Genomic DNA, 27,129 nt, shown 5'->3' with positions numbered 1-27,129 from the left:
TTTGCAGACATAATAAAATTTATTTAAATTCCATGCATTACGGTAGCTACAAGTGTAGTCATATGAAACTGAAGGACAATAACTTCTTCTGTCCATACAATGTAGCTGTAAGTGAAATGAATGGGAGTTCCACAGTTACAAAGAAACAAACAAAACCAAAAAAAACCCCAAAAAGGTAAATCTGTTTCAGTTTTGAGTTATCTGTGAATTCAAACACAGTCACTAGACTGTAAACTTTTGGGGGAGGAGATGGGCTCGCCACAATTGTACAACTGAAAATGTTTAGTTTAAGACAATCTGAAGAAGCTCTGAAGATACCTTTTAATACTTACTACTAATACTCTGGGAAATGAAAAAAAATCTGTTAGCCTTCATCCTAATTGTTAGAATCAGGATAGCAATTGTAGACACTCCACTTTCAAAGTGCAGCTAAATAGGGTTTTATTATGCAGCTCCTTCAAGTTGTACTGAGTAAGCTTTATTTTGAACCAGTTTTGCTTTAATTTCTCAAGAAAAACTTCACTGGTTCTCATAAGCTTACATTGCTTTTTGATATGCAAAAATCTACAGACTGTGCTTGATTCTGACCCTCCCATTTCAGTATGTGCAAACTCTTAGGGATTTAAATAGTCTCTCCCTCTCAGTTCAGACTGATCTTTAATACAGCAAGGATTATCCAGCCCTCTAAATTAAAGACAGGTTGAACTGAGTAACTTATGTAACTGGCACTTTTTAATTGGCCCAGTTCTCCCACAAAATGCAGCTCTTATAAATACTAATAGGCACTATTGCCACAAATTCTCTTATTTTTGGAAGTTTCACTGATTTACTGGTTGTTAGCATTTTCTGCAGTTAAGAATTTAATAATGCTGAATTTTTACAAAGACACAATATGTAGTTCTAGCCTTCAAAATTGACTTACTGTGTCTAGTAATAATGTTAAGTCAACCTAAATTTGCTGAAGATATTAACAAATGTAAAGCTAATGAAGGTGCCACATTTGCATGAATGTTTTTTAATTTTAAGAATGCATTCAACAAAGGGAAGGGGCAAACCTGATTATTTTAATACAAACTTGGTTGAGTGCCCAATTGCCTCATTTAAAACTGTGTGTGTGGGGAGGCTGAGGAGTTTAGAAAAGTCGAAGTAACCAAATATCTAGGTTACTGGAAAGTTAAAAAGCTAATGCAACTGCGTTACATCCGGATAAAAAACATTATTCAAAAGCAATTCAAATACCGAAAAAGATTTCAAATTGAATAGTTTATTAACATGGTAGTCATCTTTGTAACATGTGCACACACACTCGCACACTCTGAATGATCTGCCTGGAAAAAAGAGGTCTTAATATATATGCTGGGGGAAATTAAACATTAAAAATCCTTTAGATTTTCATAATTATAGGCAATTATGTCCACATCACTTACAAAGCTATTGCCGAATCTTTCCAAGGAAGCAGAATTTGGGAGAAAAAAAAATTCTTTTTGGGAAAATTCAACAGTGGCATAGCAGAGCTCTCAATATGAGAAAGCTGACATAATGTGGACCTTTGCTGTGGAATTTGTCTTTGCAAAATATGGGGAGAAGTTTATCAATGGGCAGAAAATAAGAAGGCGGTGTGAAGTAGGCTTTTGCAGAGTCGATTTTCCTCACAGTATTGTGCGGGGTCATTGAGAAAAATGCTTAGTCCTTCTCTGGAACCAGTTTCAGAACTTTTCCAATTGCAATGGTCTTACCTAAACCAAGGAGACAAACAGTAGAGTTACATACATTGTGAAAAGAATGTATAAGCCTCTAAGAACGTGAAAACTTTCCCCCAAAACAGAGGCTCTCCAGAGTATTAGAAATAATACAGAGAATAAATTGTTGTATTGTAGAACAAAAGCACCAGTGTATTTTAAAAACAATAAAATCTTAAAAATAGTAAAACTGTTGTTCTTACAGTAAAGAATACAATGTGGATTGTGGAAAGCCTGCTATGTATTCATCTAAGGAGAAGGCAAGGCAGAATCTTTCTACCAGATCTATTTACTGCTTTTACAGATAATGTATTTTAAATACATCCCACAAATCTATGAATTTTACCAGGGTGAGCATGAGTTAAAGCGCAACATACAACCCCCCTTATCTTTTCTAACTTTAGATAAAGAAACTATGGTATTCATATTGTAGGTGGAATTCCAGCATGCATTAAGAAAACAGTGCTGGGAATTTTTCAAATTCAACCTTTTGTTTCACAGTGCACATTTTTGTACGTTATTCCTCTAAAACAAAACACACTTTTTGTTACTAGCAAGAACTCTGCACAATGACAACAATTCACTTAGATTTACTTTTCCATTGTTAACCCAGACACTGATTTCCACCAGATACCAACATTTTAATACCTCATTGCCATGCATGACCTCCTATTTCAAATAACTGTATTTTGCAGCAGTTAGTAACTTGATCAAGCAGTCTTACCCTCATCTCTTAAGGTAAAGCGACCCATCTGAGGGAAATCTTTGAATGTCTCAAGGCAGATAGTTCCTGCTGTCCTTAAACGGGCAATGCATACTTGATCTTGTTTCACAAAACGGGGCCGTGTCTTACTTTTTTCTCCTGTTTTTTTGTCTACCAAGCAGATTAAGGCCTGTATAAGAAAAAAATTATTAGCTATGAGTGCTGAAATAAGGGTTATTTTTCCTTTACGAACAAAACTGAAGTGGTCTAAGAAAGAAAATACTTAGAAATAAAAAAACCCCAAACTTCTCAGATTTACTGCATAAGAGAGTCAATCATGACTTACCACACTTTTCAGAAGGCTTATGCTAACAGTTACAGCCATTTTTGTATCTTACGGTACTGACCAAAGATTCCATTCAAGGCTGGAGCTTTGTTGGTTTAGTTGCACTACAGATGTACATCATGACAGAACTCCTCACCCCAACAAGTGGATTGTCTATATTCACATCACAACTTAAAAGGACACTTACTGTTATCTCAACTTCTTCAATACAGGTGTGAATGTGCAGCACAGCATTATAACCTGGGCAGATAATGGATTTGTGCTCAATTATCACTATCTGTAAAACAATTAAAAATAAGTGCGTTCTTCCTCATTTCAATTATAAAAGAGCAGAGAATAACCAAATACAGAACTATATTAAAATGTATAGTTGAACAATACACACACAACAAATATTTGTGGAAGAAACAAAATTTATAAGCAACTAAGTTGTTTATAATATGAAAGTATAAAATTGAAGAATTGGCCTGATGAGATCTTGCTTTCATGATCATAAGTATCTAAAACTTTATTGAGAAGTTACATTCAAAACAAATGGTATTTTAAAAACTCAAATTAATGATGTCAGTGTGTTAGGTATATATGTTATTGTCAATTTAGAGATATGATAGTGAATAAGAAATCTGAACTGAAACTTCAAACTACAGAAGTTTAGATTTGGTGAAACACAAGCAAAATATTTTAATGCTTTTTACCCATCTATACAGCAATTAAATGCTAGTTATTCTACCTGGGCATCAAACGTGCGTCCAGAGTGACACAGGTTGTTGGGATCACAGAGAATAAATCCTGGAAGGATCTCTTCCTCTTCAATTCCCTTCAGTCTGATCTTTAGATTTTCACCTGGGGCTACTGAATCAGTTTCTACATCATCAGAAAGGATTCCAAGAACTTCCACATTGTGCTTAAAGAAAGCAAAAATGCAGTTTTCTCTTGTGAATATTTTAGTCTGGTACAAAATCATTTTAATGCAACAGGATTTCAATAAATAATTCCATTACAGTTTAAATTCATTTTATTTGGTTCTGCAAGCTTGAGAACATTTAAAATATTTGAATGATGGGTTACTAATATTTAAAATTGCATATTTAATGAAATATCTTTTAATATAATTCTATGGTATATATTCAATGAAAAGCAAATTTCAAAAACATCCACTATTTCTCAAAGTGAAACGAGTTTAAAACTTATAAAGAGATGAGAGATACAATGGATGCATATTATCTAAGAAGAAAGCAAAAGCCACATTGTTGTATAGACTCGTTACCTTCAAAATATAACAGTCTGAATATTAACACAATCCAGGAAATCCTAGAATCCCAAAATTCTACAAGATTTCCTGGAGAAGATGATAAAAATCCAAAAATACATTAATGAATGCTCTCCAAGCAAACACCAAAATATATTTCCTAATGTTCCTATATGTTGTAACCTCTCTTCTGATTTTTGTATCTAGATAACAACAGAAAATAAATATTGGAAAGGCAGAGAAGTTAAAGAAGGCATAGTTTCAGAAAGAGGTCTATTGTTCTGAGTGAAGTTTCAGTTCAATCCTCATTAACTGCCAAAGTAATAAAAAAAAAAGTGTGTCATCAAAAGCAGTGGCTAGTTGTTGAATACAAATTCTGTAACAGTTTAGTTAAAGCCCTTTACAGTTTATTAATTTCTCCTAATCAACCCCCCAAATAACATGGGTGTCAGATGTGTCAAAACTGTTACAAGCAGTTTTGTAAAAAGCCACTGCCTGTTAAATTACCTTAAAAACTGAAAAGCATAATCTCAAACTGTTTAAGTTTAGTTTCAACTTTCAGCAGCTCTTGAGAAAGGTGACATGGAAGTCAATCTAATTTACATACTTTGATTAGGAAATACCAACTTTCAGTAAGATGTAGATTTATTGTACATTTGAGTATTGAGACATTTTCTAGGGAACTACCTCAGCCTACAGAATTAGAAAAAGTGTGTCAGCTTAAATCAAGAAGACGTGAATAGAGAAGAACAATATTTCCAAACCCTTTTTGTAAGAAACCAATGGAAACAAACACCACCATTAGTTGAGTACACTATTCTCATCCACTGCCTCTCCCCAACTATTTTTTCACATCATTCATTTTTATATTTTCACATTCTTTAGGGCAGCACAATGATACCAAATAGTGATCTTACATTACGGAACAGCAACCTACCTGCACTAACAGCCTATCCTTAACTAAAGCAAACTTCAGGTCTTTCATTGGAACACACTGTGTACTGTTTGCATCCTTTCAATTTTTTCCTATTTCCCTTGGGGGAAGGGAAAAGGAAAAAGGAAAAAAAAAAAAGGAAAAAAGAAGGAAAGTTTTGAGCAGTATTAACCCACAGCAGGAGAAAGGTTTTGTGGGCCAACTGTACAAATGCAAAGTAAAACACAGTTCAAATAAACTATGATGATTTGTAGCCCAGCAATTGAGTTTACTAAGGACAGACAACCTGACTTCTGAATGCTAAGGAAGTAAACTATACAACCCCCTCCCCACCGCCACCCCAAAATATCACCCATGTAAAACATGAAAGCTTAGTTGTGTTCAATCGAGCAGTAGAAAATTTTCTCATTTAAAGCAATGAATATCTTTAAGAATCAAGCTCTTTTTTAGGTTAGTAACATTTTTTAATATCTAAACCTTACCATACCTTGTTTGGCATCATCACAAGCTGTTGTCCTTTACAAATAGAGCCCGACTCCAGCTTCCCAAGGACCACAGTGCCCATATCCTTCACAAAAAGAGATTATTTTAGAAAAATGTTTTCAATTTTTATGTAGAGTCTGCTCTATTTATGATTTAACTCTAAGTATGATTATTTAACCCTATGAAGTCATTTAGTACTGCTATACTTAATGTTTTGGAAACTGTTCTCATGAAAGATTACAGATTTTAAGAGTCTCATATAATGCCAAAATTATTTACCTCCCCCTCCCTGCTTCTATTCTACAGTTGGAAATGTAGACATATCAAAGAAAAAAAAAGATACCCTCTAAAAATACAGTAAGTAGTCCATTTACTGCTTTCTGAAAACAGTCCATTTATACTTTCGATCCTATTATTTTATTTTGTACCTTATATTTATCCACAATTGGCAGCCTGATCGGTCCATCAACTGAACGGTTGAAGTTTGGCAAATTATCCAGGTATGGAATAAACGGTAATCCACTAAAAGAGAAGACATTTGTTTCAATTTCATGAGCACCCTTCTATTTAAAAATTACTCAGAATGGGTAAGGGCAGTCCAACAAAAGGAATTATTTTCATTCTGTCACCATTAAGAACAGTGACCTCCAAGACAGTTAAATCTATCATAACATCCCATCATTAATGTCCACTTCACCCTAGCTAACATGTTAATATCCAGGAAGTGCACGTAGTTTTTAAGTTACATTACAGGCATATTTTACACAAATTACTCCTTTGAGAATCTTGCTAGATGTGTAGTATGTTTTGGAAATACAAAACCATAAGCTAGGTCCAAACATGATTTTCATTAATATGTTTTAACTGCCATGAACAATATTGGAAAACATGACATCCAGTGAGAGACACGGCTTCTCACTGATTATAGTACAGCTTCAAGCAAACTGTTCACGTCAAACAGTTACTCATTCTAGCAACGTATCAACTACAGTATCACTGAAAAATTCAAGGGCTAGTATGGCACTCAAAGTCACAAAGCCAAAGAACACTGCTAATACTCTTGCAGAGTCTGCTAACTTTAATCTTCTGCAGTTAGCAAATGCTTTTATTTGGCTCATTGCTTGGCTGAGTTCTTGGTTCCCTGATTGTATTTCCTCAAGCACTTTAGAACACAGCTACAATATACCATGCTATACTTCTTCCTATACTTCACTGTAGCATTTACTGTTATTGAAATATAGCAAATATTCAAGTTGTTCAATTTAAGATACATACATATACCAAGGACAGAATTCTGACTGTTCTTTAAGGTTTGCTCCAGTCAGTCCTGAGCAGGGCATGAAATGAATATCCTTTTTGGGATTGAAGCCAACTTTCTTCAAAAATGGCACCAGTTTCTCTTTACATTCCTCATATCTATTAAAATGACAAGCAGATCAAGATAAGTTTCAATTATTCCAGCATGACATAATACTGTGCTTTAAAAAAACCAGCAAAACCCACAGACATTTAATTTTCACCAGTTAAGTTATTCTGTGAGCAGCAAGCAAACCTAAAAAAGCTTAGTGGCCTATTTGCATCTTCTCCCCAATCTTCCAGCACAACTTGGTATTGTCCATTCCCCCTCACTCCTCTGCTCCATAAAGCATCATCAGTTTTCTCCATATACCTCAATTACTGGGCTGGGTAAGCAGCAGCATATGCTATATCTGCTTTTAAGCAAGAGATCCAAGACAAGATAGCAGGACAGACCAAGCAGACAGCTACTGAGGTCATGCTGCAGGCTTTCACTTTAGCGGTGGCTTGGTCTCCTCCAATCTCCTACATAATTTCCTAAGACTTAATGCTATTTATTTCTATTACACTTCTTCCCCTCAGTCAGTTTCAGCTGAATTCAATAATGTCAGAAGGCTGGGGCAGGACCAAGTCAGCACAATTGGGCATGCCTTATTCTCTTAGTAAACCAGGCTGATGTTGTAAGGTTGCATAGTCCCTCATAGCTTTCCACAAAAACTTTCACGATTCTTGACAGCACAGCAAGTTCTCCAAAAACTCTTCTTATTACACTGTAGAAGAAAACTGTATTTCGTCATTACACAAGTATCTCTAGGAAAGAACTAAGTTACACTTTTTAGCATCCAGCTTAAAGGGGTGAGAAGAAAGATGTGACAGAAGCCATAAAAAGACTTAAGTTTTGACACTTAAAGGGTTTTAATTTTTCTAACATTTGAGCATTAAGGCAGAAAAGAATGACATAATCCTTTTTATTAGTTATTTAAATATTACATATTGATTTTCTAGTTATTTTTATCTGGCTTGTATCATCGCAAGATTCCCTCCCTCTCCCCTTCTCAGACTGTATTCACAAACCACTTCAATATATTATTTGCTTATTCAATTCAGCTGATCATAAAAGAACAACTCCAAATAATATGGGGTGGACACATAAAGTGAACAGGATAATGCTGTTCTCGACAAAACTAAGCTAGGAGTCTAGCAGAAATGTGGCCAAGCATTCAAGGATCTGGCAAACCAAATTACTGAAAACAGAGTCACTTCCTTTTAGGTTCAGTATAAAGTTTCCAAGTCAACAATTAAACTAGTTAGAATGCATGGATTTGTTAGATATGGCTGCACGGATCCAAACTGTTGAAAGTGAATGTTTTAAAGTTGTGTGGAACTTCAAGCTTAGTTGAGAGGCACTGTCTTAGGCACTATACTTCTGTTTTTCCTGCAATTTTGATAATCTCTGTCTTTAGTCCACCAGTCTACCATTCTTTCAGCAAAAATGGGATGCAAAGAATTGCTTTACTTAGGAATTATTTTATTTCAGTATCTTTTAATGAAGATTAATTTTTTTTAATATTAAACTCACCTTTCATTACTCCAGTTTACAGTTGGATCATCCATTTTATTAATAAGAACTATTAAATGTTTTACACCTGCTGTTTTTGCTAACATGGCATGTTCTCTTGTTTGTCCACCTTTCTCAAATCCAGTTTCAAACTCTCCTTTTCTTGCGGAAATAACCTAATTAAAAAAACACATTTTAATAAAAGTTCTACAATTCTCTCAACAGAACAATTGACAATGGGTAATATTGCCTTATTAAAAAATAACGTTGGGTAGTCAAAACTGGTAAAAGCTTTCAAAATGCACTGGTATATCCTCAATATTACCCATTAGTTTCTGCACTGACATACATAAAAATCACATGACACCTGTGGACACTTTTATGAAGCTGTTAAGTTACTCCAAAAACCACTCAACTTGGTAGACTTAAGATTTGAAAATTTTGCCTGCTGTAACTAACCAAGAGAGTAAACAAGCAAAGAAAAAAAAAAAAATCATTAATTCCACAGTATATCCAAAATAAAAGAATCTGATTTGTCCTTACCAGCACAGCAAGATCAGCTTGAGAAGCTCCACCAATCATATTTGGAACAAAGCTCTTATGTCCAGGAGCATCTAGAATAGTGAAGTGTTTCTTCTCAGTTTCAAAATAGGCACGACCCACTTCTACTGTTTTACCTTTGTCTCGTTCTTCTTGGTTTGTGTCTAAGGCCCATGAAAGGTACCTAAAAAAAAAAACCAACCCAAATATTCTATTTTTGTATTAATTTTTACTAAATTTATGTATGATGATTTTTCATCATAAAATGTCTTTTTTTTTCTGCTCAACTATTCTAACCACCTCAGCATTACTGAACGCAAGCACTTCCAAGACCAATAGTGACTTTTTATTCAATGTTTCGTGTATATATAGTGAGCTGTAGTGCCCAGCGCTAGCTCTCCCTCACGTACTTAGAAGGATGCAATTTTAAGAAAAAAATTTTCAATTACTAAGTTCTCCAGGTATGATCTAATCTCAAATACTTTAAGCTTTGCCTCAGATTGAAAAACACCTCTGGATCAAATAGAAAACAATTCCTCTTTCTCAGCATAATTAACTAAAAAATTAGTTCTGATTTGCACATATTCATATTATGACAACTATTATTATTAGTTCTCATTTATTTGCATATATTAAACAGAGGTTGGCTATGAAATAGACACCACCTTTATTCACCCTATCTTTGATACTTTCATCATATCAACTGTTGTCCCCTCCTAATTATATTTTATCCCATTGGCCATTGACAAACAAGTTAGATTTAAGTTAGACAGATGAACTGAAATTTCAGAAAAAGATTATTTAGCTCCTTCAGGTTTTGTGAAAATTGGTGAATAGAAAGGAGAGAAAAAAATATCAATACTCTCACTAAGGAAAAGAAAAGTAGCAATAACTAAATTGAACTGGCTTAACATACCAATATTTTTCACCATTAACAGCAGCTTATAAAGATCTTTAGCTTGTCTTTTGTATTGCCTGGATAATGTCTGAAAAGACACTGCTAACTCAGCTGACCAGTGATCAGGGAGGGAGCATCAGGGACTATTAAACACAAAGATGTCCTTTCCAGCTCAAGAGGTTCCTAAGTGAGAGGAAGCACTTAACATTGGGAATTATGCATATATAAACACAGTCTTCCCCAGGCAGTAGCTATTTCTCACTGCGCGAGGACTAGATAGCATGCTAGGTGGCTTTTGGTTTGTACCAGTATGCATGCTCCTATGTGTTGTAATCTTCACCATGGCCCGTGCTTCTGGAAGATTTCAGCCAAGCCAAAGGTCAGGTTTTACTCAGCTAACAAGAGTCAAGCAGGAATTTATGCGTGGTAGCTGGATGGAAAAGTCCTTTTTGCACATAGGGTTTTTTTGGGAAAGATGCATTTCTGACTGAAATGTCAACCCTGCACTACAGTATAGAATTTTCTGAATCACGAAGTAAAACTGTTCAAATTTCAAGATTCTCAACACATGAAGTGAGCTAACAAGATCTTTGATAATGACACAGAGGTACATCATACTTTCTGTTGTATATCATGACATATTTTAAAGAATAAAAATAGCATTCAAGGAGGCACTTCCAGCAACTCACTCTATAAAAGAGGAGAGGGAAGAGGAAATCTGTTTTTCAAGCTGTCCAGGGTTTTTGAGGAAGGTCCTGAAATATTTATTACTATGGTCAGCTCCCAACAGGTGGATGATGCTTGCTCGATAAAAAGAACGTATGTCGCCCTCTCTCACACATAACACAATTAGATCAGGTCAATGCGCACCCCTTGAGTGCTCCATTGCTGCTCTACCCCTAAGGAAGCCTTCAGCTGTTTCTATTCCAGAGCCCTTTGAACTCCTATTTTCCTCCACCACGGCCAAAAAAGGAAAGCTTCCAAAAGAAAAATCAATTTTCCAGGAGTTGTTTGAAGGAAAAAGCAGACTGCTGTATGTGCTGTATATACACACACACACACACAAAACCAGAAACCAATCAAACAAAAGACAACAACAAAGCCCAAAGCACACAAGAGGCCCGCAAAAAATCCACACATGACAGCAGCATCGTCTTGCCTGGAGGAAACTTAAGAACTGCGGACCCTATCTTTATTCATACAAAAATGAGATATGAAGGTGACAGGCAAAACTATTCACTTGCTCTCTCCTCATGTCTGCCAAACGGACAGCTTTAATCTCTGTCCCTTAGATATCTCTGCTGTTTACAGGTGAAAGACATACAGATAGAATGACCCCAAGAGCTGCCTGAGAAAAGCGCTTGCCTTGTATTCCTTTTTACCAACTAGGTTTACCAAAACAGTTTCCCATTTTCATCACAGTGCAAAGAGAAAAGCACACTAATATCTTCATTAAGTTCATACCATGTTTCTCTGTTTTTTTCTTTAGCTTCTCTTTCGTATTTTTCAAGTGTTCTTTTGTCAACCATTCCTGTCAAATACCTAAGAAGGGGCAGAAAAAAAAAATAGTGCAATTTTACATAAGCAGAAACATAGTTCCAAATAGTTAAATACTTATACAGATCCCTACAGATTATTTTGAAAAATTGGAAGAGCCTGATGCGAGCAGCAGTGGATTCTTTTCTCCACAAAAAGCCACACCATTATCTGATACGTAAAAGTACACCAGTACCACTTTAGTAGAAGTATGAGGAATGTCTTTTTTTAAACCTAATTCTAAAATGTTCTGCAGAGGCAAGTTTTGAAAAGGAACTACATCTGTTAAGTCTGTTTCTGAGACTAATCCAGTATTTCAAAACTAAGTAAAAATTGTGATAGCAGAATTTTTCATATACACACATACACCATTTCTGAAATATAAAGAAAATTGTTTTTGGTTTCATTCTTCTTAGCTAGAACAAGGAAACAGATATTTTGAGAGATCTTTCAGTTATGAGAAGAAGCGAGTAGTGTACAGTTTTATTACATTAAAACTTCCATGTTTTTCCCTCAGATATTTCTATCTCTACCTGATCTTCTAATAACAGTAATCTACTTAGCTTATAAGGAAAATTAATGATAACAGTAAATAAAGGGTTAATGACAAAGTTGGTACAAGCACCCAACTCCCCCCTCCTCTTACAACAAAGGGATATTCTGCAAAAATGAAAGACCACAAAAAGCTTTAGGAACATAACACATTGGTAGGAGTGGTAAGAATAGGCATCTCCTTGTGCAAGGAGAATACTCAGACACATTAGATAAAATTCTAATTTGCTCTAGTATGAACTACAAGGTTAAATGTAGCATGACAATTCCAGCATTCCAGTTTGGTCAAAACAAAACAAGATGAAAATGCCAAGGCAAAGACCTCCCACTTTTGTGGAGAATATTATTTTAAAATCATAGAAATACTTTGCATCAGCAGGATAGCATTTATTTCTTCATGTACTGCTTCCCTGCCCCCCCCTTTTTTTTTTTTTTTTTTTTTTTTACAAACTGTACAATCTAGCTGCATTTATTTACTTTTGTCTCATAAAAATATTGCAGTCTTTAGATAGTTTCTAAAATAGACTTAAAAGATTAACTACTACAATTTCACATTTTGAAATCAAATTATGCCTGACAATGTTAGCACCAGGGAATAAGGATATTCAATTTTTTTTTTAATCTTCACAACAAGGACAAAGCTTAACAAAGGGTATAAAGCAGTTTCAAATAGCATTTTAAAATGACGAAGAAAAACAGAGTCATGTTCTAAGAAAGGGATTCAGTTTTTTTAATTTACTAATGTATGCTTTTGCATAGTTGTTTCCATTATGTAACTGAAACTCCTATAGCAGTAAGATTAGATCTGCTGGAATTAAGAAATTCCAAAGACTGTAAGTAACTAAATTGACAGGGAGAGTAACATTTTATTATAAAAATATTAATCTATGCTGATTAAAGCCATAAAGAAAATAGTATTCATTTTACTTAATGTATTTTTAATTCACAAGAACAGCAAATCTAAAAATTTTATTTAAGATTTTCCTTACATTATTTGTCCTCCAATAGTTGACTTGCCAGCATCTAAAAAAAAAAAAACTTAAGTCATTCACAACTTAAAAGAAAATCCTAGAAAAAGAAGAAAACAATTATGAACATCTAATTTATTTCCAAAGATATATTTTTTAATTGTAATCTAAGTTTTTTGAAGCATTTCTCAGCTTCCCTTGTTTCCATAATAATTCATTGTTGATTCAATTACACTGAATTTTGAAAATTCTGTTTTCATACATATAAACTTTGCATTATCCATAAAAAAAAAAACAACTCAACAAGCAGTAATCCAGCAAAAGTGTGGGTTAAGAGTCTGGGAAGCTCTTGCAAAAGCCCTTTCTCTGCTTCCTTGCTCTCTTGTCCCTAACTTCTGCAGGCTGCTCTTCAATATTGGGATGTACCTCTGCCCACTGCCTTTTTACTTTGTGTGACTCCATCCTGAATTTACCCGAGGACTAAGTTACAGTACTTAAGGTGATAAGAGACTACAGAAATTAAAATACAGAATTTACTGTAAAACTCGTGATTCAGTAATTCTTCTGTACTTTTGACACCACTTAAGATTTTTCTGAAGCTTTTTGAAACTATTCAATTGGGGCATTTTACTATAAATGCTTCTTTGAAGATGAATTATGTTCATCCATTTTTTATAGCTCTACAATTTTTAATATTTTGAATAATAATTTTTGAATTTAACAACAATTAATAAGAACCCGCTGAAAATATTTAAAACAAGCAGAAAAGGAGCACTGCCTTCTGATTTTGCTCTTTGGATCATAAACACAGATATGTCACTTAAGCACTCAATACAGCAGGTACTTGAGAAATCATGAACACGGACACTGTTGTGTCCAAGAGAACACAGGCACTCTATCCCTGGCACTCTACCCCTGAAAGACCTTCTTTAAGTTTTTTAATTTTCCCAGAGCAGCTTCATTAGAATGAATGCTCCTATTAACCTCAAGAAATGGTGAATACATACATCCCTACAAAGAGCAGGATTAATTTCTAATCCTCGAAGTTCTAGATAATACACAACACAAAGATCCAATTACTTCACATTCACTTACAACTTACCTACGTGCCCAATGAATACTACATTTACGTGCTCTTTTTTAGGAGCACCTGGTGGTGCTACAACAGATTTCGGTTTTGGTATTTCCTCCTCCTCTTCCATCATTTCCTGAGCGCTTTCTTCAGAAGGCCCTGCATCCCCTGCGGGACCACCTCCTAGCTCTGCTTCACTTGTTTCTTCTTTGTGGTCCCATGACTCTTCCGGGGACATTTCTGTCTCTCCATTTTCCACTAAAAATTAACCAGTTAGATATATTCAGATAGATAATGAAATTAAAACCAATGAGTATGGAGAAAAGCCCCTGCCCCAAAGATGCAATCAAAAGACTTCAACTATCCAGTCTGTTAACGTCTTCGTATATAAAAATGGGCAACTGCTGCTTGCTTCTGAAATGATTATTACCGGGAGCTTTCAAACTAGCTTGTGTGCTGACATTGGAAAACTATGATTCACAGGGATTAAGAGACTTCTGTTTTAGCAAGGCAACAATTTTACAAGATAAAAACAAATCTGAAGATCCACTCAGACCATCATGCTGGTCTGAATCCACAGACAGACACATGCTACCATATGTTTAGAAAGAAAAGGAGAGGGATAATGGTTTAAGTTCTCTCAAAAGCTATAAAAATACAAGGAGAAAGATACAACTTCCATGTTCTGATTGCTCATATTACTGATCACTTTAACATTTTTTTGTTAATTAGATTTCACACATATTAATGGTACTATTTTGTAATACGAAATTATTTTTTAATAAGGCACTGATGTTTTTTCAGTGTCCAAGTAATGCAATTGCACCTGTCAATGCATACTAGTGTTCAATTACCTCTTTCCTAATCTAAGTATAAAGACACAATGAAAATTACTAAGGACCAAAAATGCAAAGGTTCAATAAGGTATTATTCAATTTTGTTTGCAATGATTCAGAAAAAGCACTGTAGTAGTGTTTTATAGTACTATCATAGTGAAACGGAACAATTCTCATCTTACCAACAGATTCTGAAATTTCCATGTTAACAGCAGCATTTGAACCTAGGGAAAAAAAAAAAAGAAAAAAAGGAATCATTAAGGACACATATTTACCATGATATTATCAAGAACAAAGAAAAATGGAGTGACTAAATTAATAAAAGGATAATTCAGATGTTTGGGCACTTGCCAATGCTATTTAATATACAGATTCAATTTTTAAAATTCTGCTTCATGCAAGCTTTATGACCTTCAATAAACCACTTGGTCTTTATGTGCCTTGCTTGACTGGCTATAAAATTGTACATAACCACAGATAACCACGCTGCCTTAAAATAGTGGTACGAAGATAAAGAGAATGAAGATTGGAAAAGGTTCATAGAGATTTTTAAGAAGGAGATTCTTTGCAATAATTTTTTCAATATCATGTTTAATGGAGCTGCATTGCATACTGTCAGAACAGAAAACAATTACCTTCACAAGAGGCTGTCTGCTCCTCTGGAGAAGTCTCTACAGGTGCACCTGCAGAGAAAAAAGTTTACCTTTTAAAATACACTGATGTAACCAATTTCCACACTTAGGCATAAAAGACAATCTCCCAACTTTATTGCAAGAAGCGTATTTAAGAAAAAACACCTCCTCCCTCCCGCCCCCCAAAACAGTACTAAATATAGCCTCCAAGCACAAATACTTCTAAAGAACAGTGCCTAAAAGTTGTAAAAATAATACACCAGTTCTAAAAACAGTTCAATTTTTTTTCCCCACAAGGAAAGATACACTTAAGCCAAGTTTTAAAGGAAGCAATTTTTCTATACATAGTATTTTATCTGCCCATCCTTTTTGGGCATGCTGGCTATTTTAAGTGTCAGTATCTAACTGGTGTTTAACAGTGTCAAACCAGTTTAATTGTATCCAAAGAAACAATGCGTGTCTGGTGTCACAACTGTACGGAAGGGTTCTGCCAGCTTCACCTTATAGGCATACCTACAATGCTATTGTGCCTCAATTTCACTTAAGCAGTGAGTAGAAAATTGAAACAAGCTATTAAGAATAAGTTCTTGAGATCTTCTGTAGTCACTAGGGTCAAGAGATGATAAACTCATTCATACACCTGGTAAGTTTGCTAGTCCTCTTAAACACCATAATATAGTCACATTACTCGGAGGGCAATCTCACCAGTCATGTGCATATCAAAGCCACAAGTATGTTTTTTGGATAGATCACTCAACCTTCTCACACACTAAACCATGTCACTAAACTATATGCTGAGGTGTAACTAATTATCAAACCTACTAAGAGTGATACGTTCCAATTAACAATTACACCAGTCGATGTTTCAGGACATTATTCCACATGATCAAGGGCCCTTCTATAATTATCCCTAAAACCTTAACCTATTTAGTTTTCTCTTGGTATAAATTCAACTTCATAATTCTTTGAAACAAGTTCATTATCTTATTTTTTTCAGCCACATACCAAATTCATACCCTCTATTTAGCTGTACTCCAGCTCTCCTTCAATCCCATTAAAAAAAACACAGATCTTAGAGCATTACTTGCTCTATATGCATGATGGGACCTAAAGATAAAACAAATCCCCTCAAAAGAACAAAAACATACAGAGAAGGACCTGATTCTAAGCCTCTTTGCTTTCGTGTTGTTTGTGTATTTGCTGCAGACTTCTATAAACTGGAGCAGTGCTGCAAAAGCTGGAAGAGGGCCAGAGGACAAAGCTTGCGGGCAGGGTGAATGTGGGTCACAGCACAACACCCAGTGACCAGCAGCAGTGGAGGGGGCACAGCAACACAGACGAGGAAACTGTTCTGAGCCAAGTTCCCTATGCTCCTGTGTTATATCGTACATGATCTGCACTCCAGAGTGCCAAAATCACAGGAACAAAACTTTAGAGAATGATTTAATATAGTAAGTAGAAGTATAAGAATAGAATACCTTAAGATTCCTTGTAAAAAATGATATATTACTCCCATTTGAGAGCTGGAAAAGACTCAGATCAGCCCATTTATGAGTGTGGTAAGCAGCTGGCACAGAATCTAGGTATGAACCTAAAGACTCTGTTTTGTAACACATCAGAAGATTGTTGGCTATTTCACACATACTATGCTTGGGATGCATAAATATTTTCATTACAAGATCATTTCAACAAGCTTTTGATTTCACTCCTGAAGTTTGTTGATAATGAAAAACGTATTAGACGAGTATTTATGCACTTGCCTTGAAACAGAAGCTCTACAAGTGGTTGAAGAGTTATTTAACTCCTTAGAAATACATTGTCAATCAACAGGATTCATAATAAACTCAGTTTTTACTTTCTGGTCTACAATACAGCAGGCATACAGACAGGAGAAAAGTTTCTTCACAAATAACAGAGAGAAGGTAGCAAATTGTTAACCCAAAAAGGTCCATCTGTTAAATTTTGTGAGTCTAGCACATAAGAGAATCGATAAGACAGTTTGTGTACGGATCCTAAACAGTACTAATGCCACACAATCAAGGGGCAACAGATATTCAGTTATGACCACAGCCACTTAAATTCTGGTCACTTTGGTACAGAAGTGGCAGACATGCTTTGAAAGAGTTCACTGAATTACATGAAACATACACTGTTCCTTCAAAGCAGAAAAGGAATACAAACTGCTCTCTAAGAAAGTTCATTGTAAAGAAACCAAGTAAAAAATAAAGACAGACTCTTAATTTCAAAAAGAACAGGCTTTAAGTGATAAAAATAAACACCCCTTCAGTAATTGTTTACTTCTGATAAACAATTTCAGGTTATGTCAGGTTATTTCAGACACTGGTACACTGTAAACAAATATACAAGAGAAGAGTCTGATTTTAAAAGGTTGGATTTATCATTTGCTCTGTGTGGAAATGAACAGATTGTCTGAAGTATGCCTTTAAGACAATCACCTGAAAAGAAGGATGCAGTCCTACTGCTTCTTAGACTGCTGGGTTGCTGTATTTTGCTCTTTGTCATCTCCTCTCTTGTGTCAGCCCTAGCGCATGTATAACTATTGAAGCTCCACAGAGGGAGCTGGTCTGACCAAAAACTGAACTAGCAAAGAACCTACCAGCTTTCGGTGGATCAGCACTCTGAAGCAACATATCAGCTGGGTGGAAGAGCTCTACTTGCGCCATGGCAGAGAGGACAGAAAGGCAATCTCAGAAATTCAAGGAAAAACACTTTACCTTTAAGTTTCACTTTTGAAACACCTAGGATTAGGACATGAGAAGAAGTCCAAACTCTGCACTGTCCCTGTGGCAAAATATTTGGACAAATCCAGTGAACTGAAGTAACTTTGCTTATTTTGCCCGTGAGATAAAGACATTGTAACAAAATACTTTTAAAGGTGAAGTAAACTGAGAAAGGTTCTAAGTAGTCCTTGTAACTTATCCTGATCTCTCCAAAACATTGAAGTAGGTATGCGAAGTTTTTCATTTTGTGTTTTCTGGAAGTCAGGAAAGTAACTAACAACATTTATGGTTAACATAGTTTACTATTATTGTAAAAACATCACATACAGCAAATTAAACACAAATTGGAAAAATCTGTAACACATTTCAAGTTCAGTTTGAAAATTCTAGGTCCTCATCTGTGAAAATCATTCAGATAGGAATCTTGTCATGAGAGGGATTCAAAATGTAGTTTCTATGAAATCTCGTTTTAAAGTCAGAACGTGTCTTAAATGATGCCAAATCTTTAAGTAATGCTTCAAATTCTTGGATTTACACATGATAAACAACAATTAGATTTTACATAGCGTCCTCCATCTCTCCTCAAACTATAAGTCAAGAACTGTTGTTGCAACGTTATTCACTGTATTACATGAGGTGAGCGTTTTATCTTTAGTCCTCTTGAACATCAGAGCCCTAGGACGTATTTTGGAATATCTTTGTTGTCAATGCCACATGCAAAAATGGATACACACGCTGCATTTATCTACTGGTAGACCATCAGACAAGGGCATTATGTAATTCAGAGTCTTGTCTGAATAAGGTAAAAATTATTTTTCTTTTTTTTTTTTTTTTAATATAAAATTCACTGGAGGAGCATGCGTGCTCCCAATAAAGAGTCCAAAATTGCACAACTTTTAAAACACGGTGATTGGTCTCTTTAAAATACAGCTAATGTTCTAAAGCAATACTGCAAGAATCCACTCTGCCTATGTCATTCACACGGCATTCTACTACAGCTGATGAGTTTGTTGCATATTACATCAAGTTTTGTACTTGCATGCATTTTTCTTGTACAATAACCAAAGCTGCACAAGTAGAATGAATTAAAAATTACCATTCAACTCTGAAAATACTGCTTTAAAACAGCATAAGCCAGGAACTTCACAGCGTTAACAGTTTAGAATGGTTGTACAGAAACAATAGAAAATTGCTTTATAATTAAATTTACATTAGAATGAAAAAAGATTATCTTATATAGAACAGGTATAGCTGGTAAACTGGGAATCAATATATTAGAAGAACTACAGTTAAAATACAGTATTAAAGTCAAACTCAAGTACTGAGCAGCAATGACAACTTCCAACTTTATGTAAACTGCAGTATATACCAGATGCACAGAATATGCTGAGAGATGTCTCTGCACAAGCAGATACTACTATTCAGCGGTTAACTAAAGGTAACAGAAGCAGTTACTTGAGCCACAACGCAAATGCCTTCACAGAACTGATCAGAGGCCATAATGTGTTGCTATGCGTGGCAGCACTCACAGCTCCCAGCCTGCTCTGCTGCTGGAGCGGTAAGAACCTAGGCAGTACTGGTACCTGACAACTGAGGTAGCCTATGGGGTTAATGAAACTGTTTGCACAGCAGAGCATAGAGAGAGATTTAAAAAAAAAAAAAAGGAAAGAAAAGAAAAAAAAGGCAAATTAAGTTTGAAAGAAGTGTCTTATCTATAAAACTTAGATGGTCTGTACAGTGAGTTTGTTGTTGCTCCTCCAACACAGCTATCAAGTTCCTTCACAGGAATTCCTGGAAGGCTAAAGAGTGAAGAAATACACGACACCCACCTTAGGATTCCCATCACCTTTTCATATGTGTGTTCTGAATACCTGAATTCAGTACATATTTACACAATAGTCATATAGTCTCAACAGTTTTCAAAAATTACATAACAGATGGTTTTTGCGCCCCCCTTTTTTTTTTAAATGAAAGCATAAAAGGAATTACACCAGAGTAAAAAATAAAGGTCCAAGTCAAACACACAGAGCATGAGAATCAGAATAAAAAAAAACCCCAAGACATTCTTATTTAACAAAAAACCACAAAAAATTACTTTAAGCACCAATAAGTGCTAAACAAAGTATTTCATATTCAATATTTTAAAATAAACAGAAAGAAAAGGTTTTCAGAAGTTCACTGTAATTAAGGCAGTTGTTTTGAAAGTTAACTTTAACCCAAAATTATTTTCATCTTGTCTCTGCCCTGCTTCATAGCCTATGCTCTAGCTTCACCAATGGACACAGAGATGTATACCCAGTTTTTAAAATGCACCAATGTAAGAGCAGCTTTAATAGTTTTACCATGACTTTGTAAAATTCACAAAAAAATTAGCACTTGCTTTGTATTCACAGGATTTTACGTGTTAGCTTAGTAAAAGACCCACCTTTTTCCTTCCGCAGTAAGGACACACCTTAAGTTTCTCTTATCTAAAACTGACATGCTTCTTCACAACTAAGTCTAAGAAAGCTTATGGGGATTTTCAGCGAATATAATGAAAAACCCTCTTCCTTAAAGCCAAGTATTTGTGTGCAGTTGGTAACTTGATTTTTGAGACAGATAGTAAAAAAAATCAAGCTCCGTATTAGACCAGTTAAGGGTTTCACTCTCTAACAAAGATCTCTCATAACCCAGTAGGAATAGAAATTAAAAACAAAACAAAACAAAACACAAACCTAAGCAGCCCATGGATTTTTTAGCAGATTAAGCTCAGGATATTAACATTTACACGTAAAAGAGTAAAATTTACACACAAATTCTCAGACTGTTCTAGAGAACACATTTTTAATATTGCATCACCTGTCCTAAACTAACTTTTGTACTGAAATTCAGTGTCATTTTCATATAGATCTCTTCAAAACACAGTCATAAATTTCACTGATTAAATTTTGACTGCTTTATTCCTTCATAATAAAAAGCCAAAATAAAACCATTTTTCTATCTTAGCTTCATACAATCAGCTGCTTCTCTTGCTTGTGTCTCTCTCATCACAAAATAGGAGAGAAATCCCAAAATTCTGAAAATGGAATTGGAAAACCAGATTGCTAATATAATCCAAGAATTATCCCAAATTATTTTTGTGTTCATTTTGATAAAGCAATCAAGTTTTAAGATAACATTATGCTTTCAAATACGTTAAATCAGTAGTCCAAACCAGGGTGCTAAACACCTGGTCAGCAGACCGCATGTAGGACAGTTCATCTAGTCCACAGCCGGCTCCCAGTGGTCTGTCTTTTATTGGAGTCATGCAAAGGCCACAAGCATGATGAATTATTCTAACAGGAGCAACACAATCCTGGCTACCTTCCTGGGGACAGTTCAGATGTAGACAAAGGACATCTGTGTAATACATTGGCACCTTGACTGCACGACACAGGTATATTATATCTGATCATCTAGCAAGTCAGTGCCAAGACATACAGCCTTTCTCTGCACTGACCATTTTAAAAGACGTGCAGCTCATCATCTAGAGAAGCTGATACAGAAGAACACTGCTCTAGATAGTCAAGCGATGACTCAAATAAGATTTTTTTGATAATAAGAATTTATACCATATACTGGCATTCACAATACAACACTGATTTGCTGTCATGTAAGCAGTTCAAGTTTACAGTTACGAAGTATTAACAGTAGCATTACCAATACCCTACTTGTGAAGAAATCATCAGCATATGGCTATTCAAATGTCAATACAAGTAAACCATGCAATCCTTTAATATGATAGCTTCTTGAATGGTGGACTTGTTTTAGACAAACAAGTCTTTCTCAGCAGGTTCGTATGCAAAGTGAAGTCTCTTGAGGACTGAAATTATTGAAGAGTCTTAAAACAGAGTCTACAGAGAATGGTATAAAACAAGAGATGACCAGTTTTGGGGAACACGATGATACAGATAACTCATCATCCTACTCTGGAAATGATAGGCTTCAGAAATGAAGCAGAAGATCTTGAAACTCCTTTTGTTTCTGATTAAGGGCCAGAGGAGGGAGAGGAATACATGGATGCCCCAGCTAGCTACAGGTCAAGAAAAACAAGGGCAGGGAAAACCAGAAAGATAGGTGCTATATCCATTTATTTACAGCATTTGAAGGCTGAGGATGTCGAGCTGCTTGAACATAACTATTTCAAAAGTGACTACTGCAGGGGAGTGAGGATATTTAGGGAGTGAAGCAATCTAAAGGGCGCTGAATCTTAAGTCAGATGTTTGCTTGGCTCAGGATTGTAAGTGCGAGTTGTCTAAACTGTAGTCATTAACAAATATGTTCAGGAATTTACTTGAAGTGGTCAAGAGAGCTATTAAATGAAGCAGTAGCACTAATACCACCAAAAGGATAAATGCTATCTTTCCTTACACTAGCTGCTATGTGTCACACACTTTTTGTTCTTGTTACTTTTGTACTAATGACACTTTTTTCTTACCACAACCACTGCATACCTCAAATCACTGAACAATTCAGGTTGGAAGCAACCCCAGGAAGTTATCTAGTTCAGTCTCCTACTCCAAGCAAAGTCAACAGTGAATACTTAAAAATGACTTCTAAAGAAGAATAAAAACTAACATAAAATATAGTAAAGCCCACAGCCCACAAGGAAGCTGTGATCAATTTTACCAAGAACCCTGTGAATATTCAAAAACTATGACAAAAATTGAACCACAAGAATTCAGGTTGATGCTGCTTTTTCAGAAATTTTTCACTTCTCTCATACCTGAGATTCAAACAAAACTTAGATAATAGAAATCTTATTAATCCTGGGGTGGGGGGGGAGAGGGTTTTAACTATTCCCTTACACCTCCGAACCATGCCTTGATATAGAAATAAACAAAAAGTCACACAAATGCAATGACATCTTATATACACTTACAAAATTAATAAACCATAGTACAAAAATAAGTCATAGATGCTACAGAACAGCGAAGCTACAAGGTGCTGTTGTGATTAAAAATGTTTAGAGGCCCTAACACAATCTACTGTCATTTTATTGACTATCACACTTTGCCTTAATTTAGTTGAGTTTGCTAGTCCAGCAACTGCTATTTACAATAAATTTCCCTAGAAGCACAACTTGTTCATGACATACTTGAAATTCTTACTGGAAGGAACAGTGGTGCAGCGATGTCTGCTGCAGACAGAAAATCGAGAAGTCTCTATTTCACATTTCTGATAGAATCCAGCAAAGAGAGATTTTACGTAAACGAGTTTGACTTGGACATGATTTGATAAAAGCAAGTCCTCACAGCTACAACATTTGGAAGATATTGGTTTTAATCTGTTCCTTAGGTTCAAGAATTTAAACAACATATGCTAGTTGCATATACTGAAATGATAGTTTCAGAATTAGTTTGGAAGTAAATTATCTGTAAGCAAAAATTATATTAGTGGTAAACACTGGTCAGATATTCTCCCTAATATATAATTTGCAATCAAAAGAAAGTACACATAAAAACAAAATTAAAGTAAACTACTTGGAATGCAGGTCTCAGGAGTTTCCCAATTTTAGAAAGCTAACATCTTGTTCTCTAAATGGCTTCTGTGAGCGTTATTTCAGTGCTCTAAACATAAGTGACAGGAATTCCATACAAATTACTAAAAACATGAAGTTAGTGTGCTTAAAAGGAAACACTATTACACACTACAGCCACACAATGGAGATCAGTTCTGTAGAATTTTTCTATATGCCACGCTGCTACCACACATTTATCTTGACCTACAACATCCTTTGAATTACTAAGGAATTATGACTCGAACAAAATCTCACCAAGAGAAAGTTCCAAGAAGAAAAGTGTTACTAGAACTTAACTTTAGGCCAGTTAAGTCCTCAAGCTGACATCCAGCTTTTTAGATTCTTCCTAATAATCAAGATTAATTTAGATTCTTCCCAGTACAGTATTTGTACAGACCTCAATACAGATGATAAATAGAAATATTTTTTTTTCTCACAACGTAATGAAGAATGAGTGCCACGGAACACCTAATTCCCTATGGGAGCAAAAGCAAACTGGGTTGCTGAAAAGTAACCTATTCAGCACCATTGTCTAATCACATGTTGTTCTGACTTATTTCCCGAGCAAGCTCCACCTAGTTCTTCTAGCCAGGAAAGTAGTTGTCACCTTATACGAACATCTCCAAGGACAAGACTGTCAATTATTTTCTGTAACTGAGTACATCAGACCTGGAAAAGTACATAACAAGTATAGTATTTTTTTAACTGCAGATTTTTGTCTGCTTAATCTTAGGGACATCCAAGTTAACCACAGAAACTCAAAATTCTAAACCTTAAAGAAGATACAGAAGCAAGGGGAATTCAAACCAGGTAGATTATAGCACTATGTAGGAAATGTACTCAGCAACTAAGATGGAAAGAAAAGCTATCCTGATCACTCCAGATGACCAGGAAGTTTTCAGTAAAGTCATCTCTAGTCTTTGGAAAGACAAAGCTCATAGGCCTCAGAAGTAGCAAAAGAGTGGAGAAAAGGAGAGCATGAAGAAATAAATATAATGAGCAGGTGAGGAAATGTAGCTTAAATGCTACAAAAAAAAAAAATTAAATATAGGAAGCCTTAAAAGAAACCTTACAAAAGTAGCCAGGGAGAAAAAACAAAGTTATTCTAATAACATTCAAAACCCCAAGAAAGTTTTCAGTCATAGTGCTGCTTACATAGTCAAAAAAAGACTTAGATTCAGGTTGCAATGTCTGAAAAAACACACTACAATGAATTTTGAAGATTATTCAAAGGTGTATCACAAGTTCAGCACAGCCTCAAGCTATCTACTCTACCTTTACACCTGTGAATCTTAACATACACATTTATTCTAAATGGAATCCGAGAGTCTGCCCATGGCTTCTTGGAAGTATATTTTAATGCACTTAAATATTGCCTGCCCACATAGCACATGAGCTACAATTGCTGATAAAAACTAAGAGAACACATAATCTAACATTTGCTCTAAAACAAAAAACAGGTTAATATTCTGTTATGAAAATTTTAAAGCTTCATATATGAAAGTTACAGATTTTAGCTGCTAACATCTGATAACTTTAGATACTAGGGAGAGCAAGACTAATTAATATATTAAATCAGAATGGGATAAATAATAAGCCACAATCAAGAGGAAATCATGACAAACATAATGTAACAAGCAGTCACTGTTGTGAAATCAAATTACTAGAATCAATATCTGAAATACCAGCTTGTTTCATATTGTACCAATAGGGATACAGAAAATTATAGAAAAAAATAGGAAGGTGTTAAACTATCATAATCAGGTCTCAAACTCCTTAGCTGCAGGAGTGACATTAAAATACTACCACAAAGCTAACTAGCATGTCTGATGTTTGGAAGGACCTTCAGTTTGGAGCTGGAAATTAAGAAGTAGCTCTTCTTTAATTTCCCATATGCAAAGTAAATCTAGTATAAATATTGGTTGCGTACACAAAGATCCTTTGAAATTAAAAGCAGGGTAAATTTCAAGTTATTCCATTGACTGAGGCCAGCTGGACAAACCTCCCTTCCCTACTAATCATTTATTAGCATTACATTAGAAAAAAATAACTACTTGATATAATCTTCAAAAAGACATTTAAGAACGGCTGAAGCAGTGTTGCTTTCCCCAGCAACACTAAATTTATTACCACCAAAATCTTTGACAACTTCTCTAGTGCTTTAGGAAGAAGAGCGCTACATGGTTTCCTCTGTCATGGGCGACCCTTTGCGAGTAAAGGCACCAGAGAAACGTACACAGGATCCACATACAGCCAGACCACACCAGTTACTGCTGCTCCTTGGGCACAATACCTGTACCACGGCTCGGCCCCCCGTAGCACACCCCGCAGAGTCCCCACACCCCAGCTTACCACAGCGGCCTGCAGACCCCCTCCCAAGGCCCCCACAAACTCTCGGGGCTGCATCAGGCGCCGCAACCAGCTCCTCTACAATGCCCCACGGCTCCTCTGCTGCCTTACGCCCCTTCCCCCAAGCCCCGCTCCTGCGCAAGGCTCCCCCTCGGCGGTACCGCCATCCGCGCCTGCCTTCGCCCCTCGCTGACGAGACCCTCCTCCCGTCAGGACCCAGGGCCCCAACCCCCCAGGCCGGGTCGCCCTCCCACCCCCAGGCCGGGTCGCCTTTCGGCCCCCCGGCCCAGCGTTGCCCTCCGCGCCTCCCTCCAGCGCTGCCGCCCAGGCGCCCCGCCCGCACCCCGTCAGCCTGACCCACCCGGTCCCCGGGCTGCCGGCCGCCTCCCAGCCCAGCCTGGCTCACCCGCCCGCCCGCCGGAGGCCCTCCGCACCGCGCTCCAGCCCCGCGTGGCCCTTCCCCTCCTCCCCCGCGGGGGCCCAACAGCCCTCGCCCCGGGCCCCTCCGCAGCACGGCCCCGCGCCCTTCCAACATGGCCCCCATCCCTCCGCCCTCGGCGCCCACCCGCCGGCGCAGCCCCGTCCCGGCGCGGCAGTTACCGTGGGGCGGCGGCGGCGGCAGGCCGGGCGGGGGCGAGGGTGGCGGCAGGCCGGGCGCCGGCCCCCCCCTCAGGAAGGACGGCACGAACTCGGCGGCGTGGACGTTGGGCACGAAGGGCTTGGCGTTGACGTTCAGCTGCCGACTGAAGGCCGCCCCGAGCAGCTCCTGCTGGGCCTCGGCCTCCGCGGCCGGCGGGGCGGACCCCGGGCCAGCGCCGCTGCCCGGCTCGATGTCTGCCTGATCCCAGCAGTCGGGAGCCGAGTCGCTGCTGCTCCCGCTGCCGCTGCCGTTCGCCTCCATTTTGTGGCTGCCCCACAAGCCTCTGCGGCCCCGAAGCGTCTCCCAGCGTCCGGGGTAAGGGGGAAGCCGGCGGCGGCACCGACTCAGCACTCGCTCCGGCGATTCCGCGTGTACTCCACCGCCCCGACGCGAGCGCAGAATGGCCTCCCGGAGCTCCCGTACCCCCTCCCCACAGACTCCTCTGCCGCCATTTTAGTAGTTTTTAGCTCCCCGGGGCCTCATCCCACAGTACGGCCGAGGCAAGGCGCGGGAACTAC

At 37.1% G+C, this 27,129-nt stretch overlaps 1 protein-coding gene across 1 annotated transcript; it reads right to left on the bottom strand.

Annotated features, from left to right (window-relative positions):
• Window positions 1-27,042, bottom strand: GSPT1 (G1 to S phase transition 1). The gene is made up of 15 exons (XM_075165055.1): window positions 26,572-27,042; window positions 15,346-15,393; window positions 14,893-14,934; window positions 13,905-14,132; window positions 12,824-12,857; window positions 11,211-11,288; window positions 8,852-9,032; window positions 8,330-8,484; window positions 6,730-6,870; window positions 5,883-5,976; window positions 5,459-5,539; window positions 3,519-3,692; window positions 2,976-3,065; window positions 2,464-2,632; window positions 1-1,736 (listed from the first exon to the last, which is right to left on the bottom strand). The coding sequence occupies exons 1-15, from the start codon at window positions 26,870-26,872 to the stop codon at window positions 1,684-1,686; spliced, it is 1,869 nt and encodes a 622-aa protein (XP_075021156.1). The 5' UTR covers window positions 26,873-27,042; the 3' UTR covers window positions 1-1,683.
• Window positions 27,043-27,129: the final 87 nt, after the last annotated feature.

The sequence above is a fragment of the Calonectris borealis genome, chromosome 16 (assembly GCF_964195595.1).
Source record: "Calonectris borealis chromosome 16, bCalBor7.hap1.2, whole genome shotgun sequence".
NCBI classification, from domain to species: domain Eukaryota; kingdom Metazoa; phylum Chordata; class Aves; order Procellariiformes; family Procellariidae; genus Calonectris; species Calonectris borealis.
This window is presented reverse-complemented; position numbering and strand designations above follow the sequence as displayed.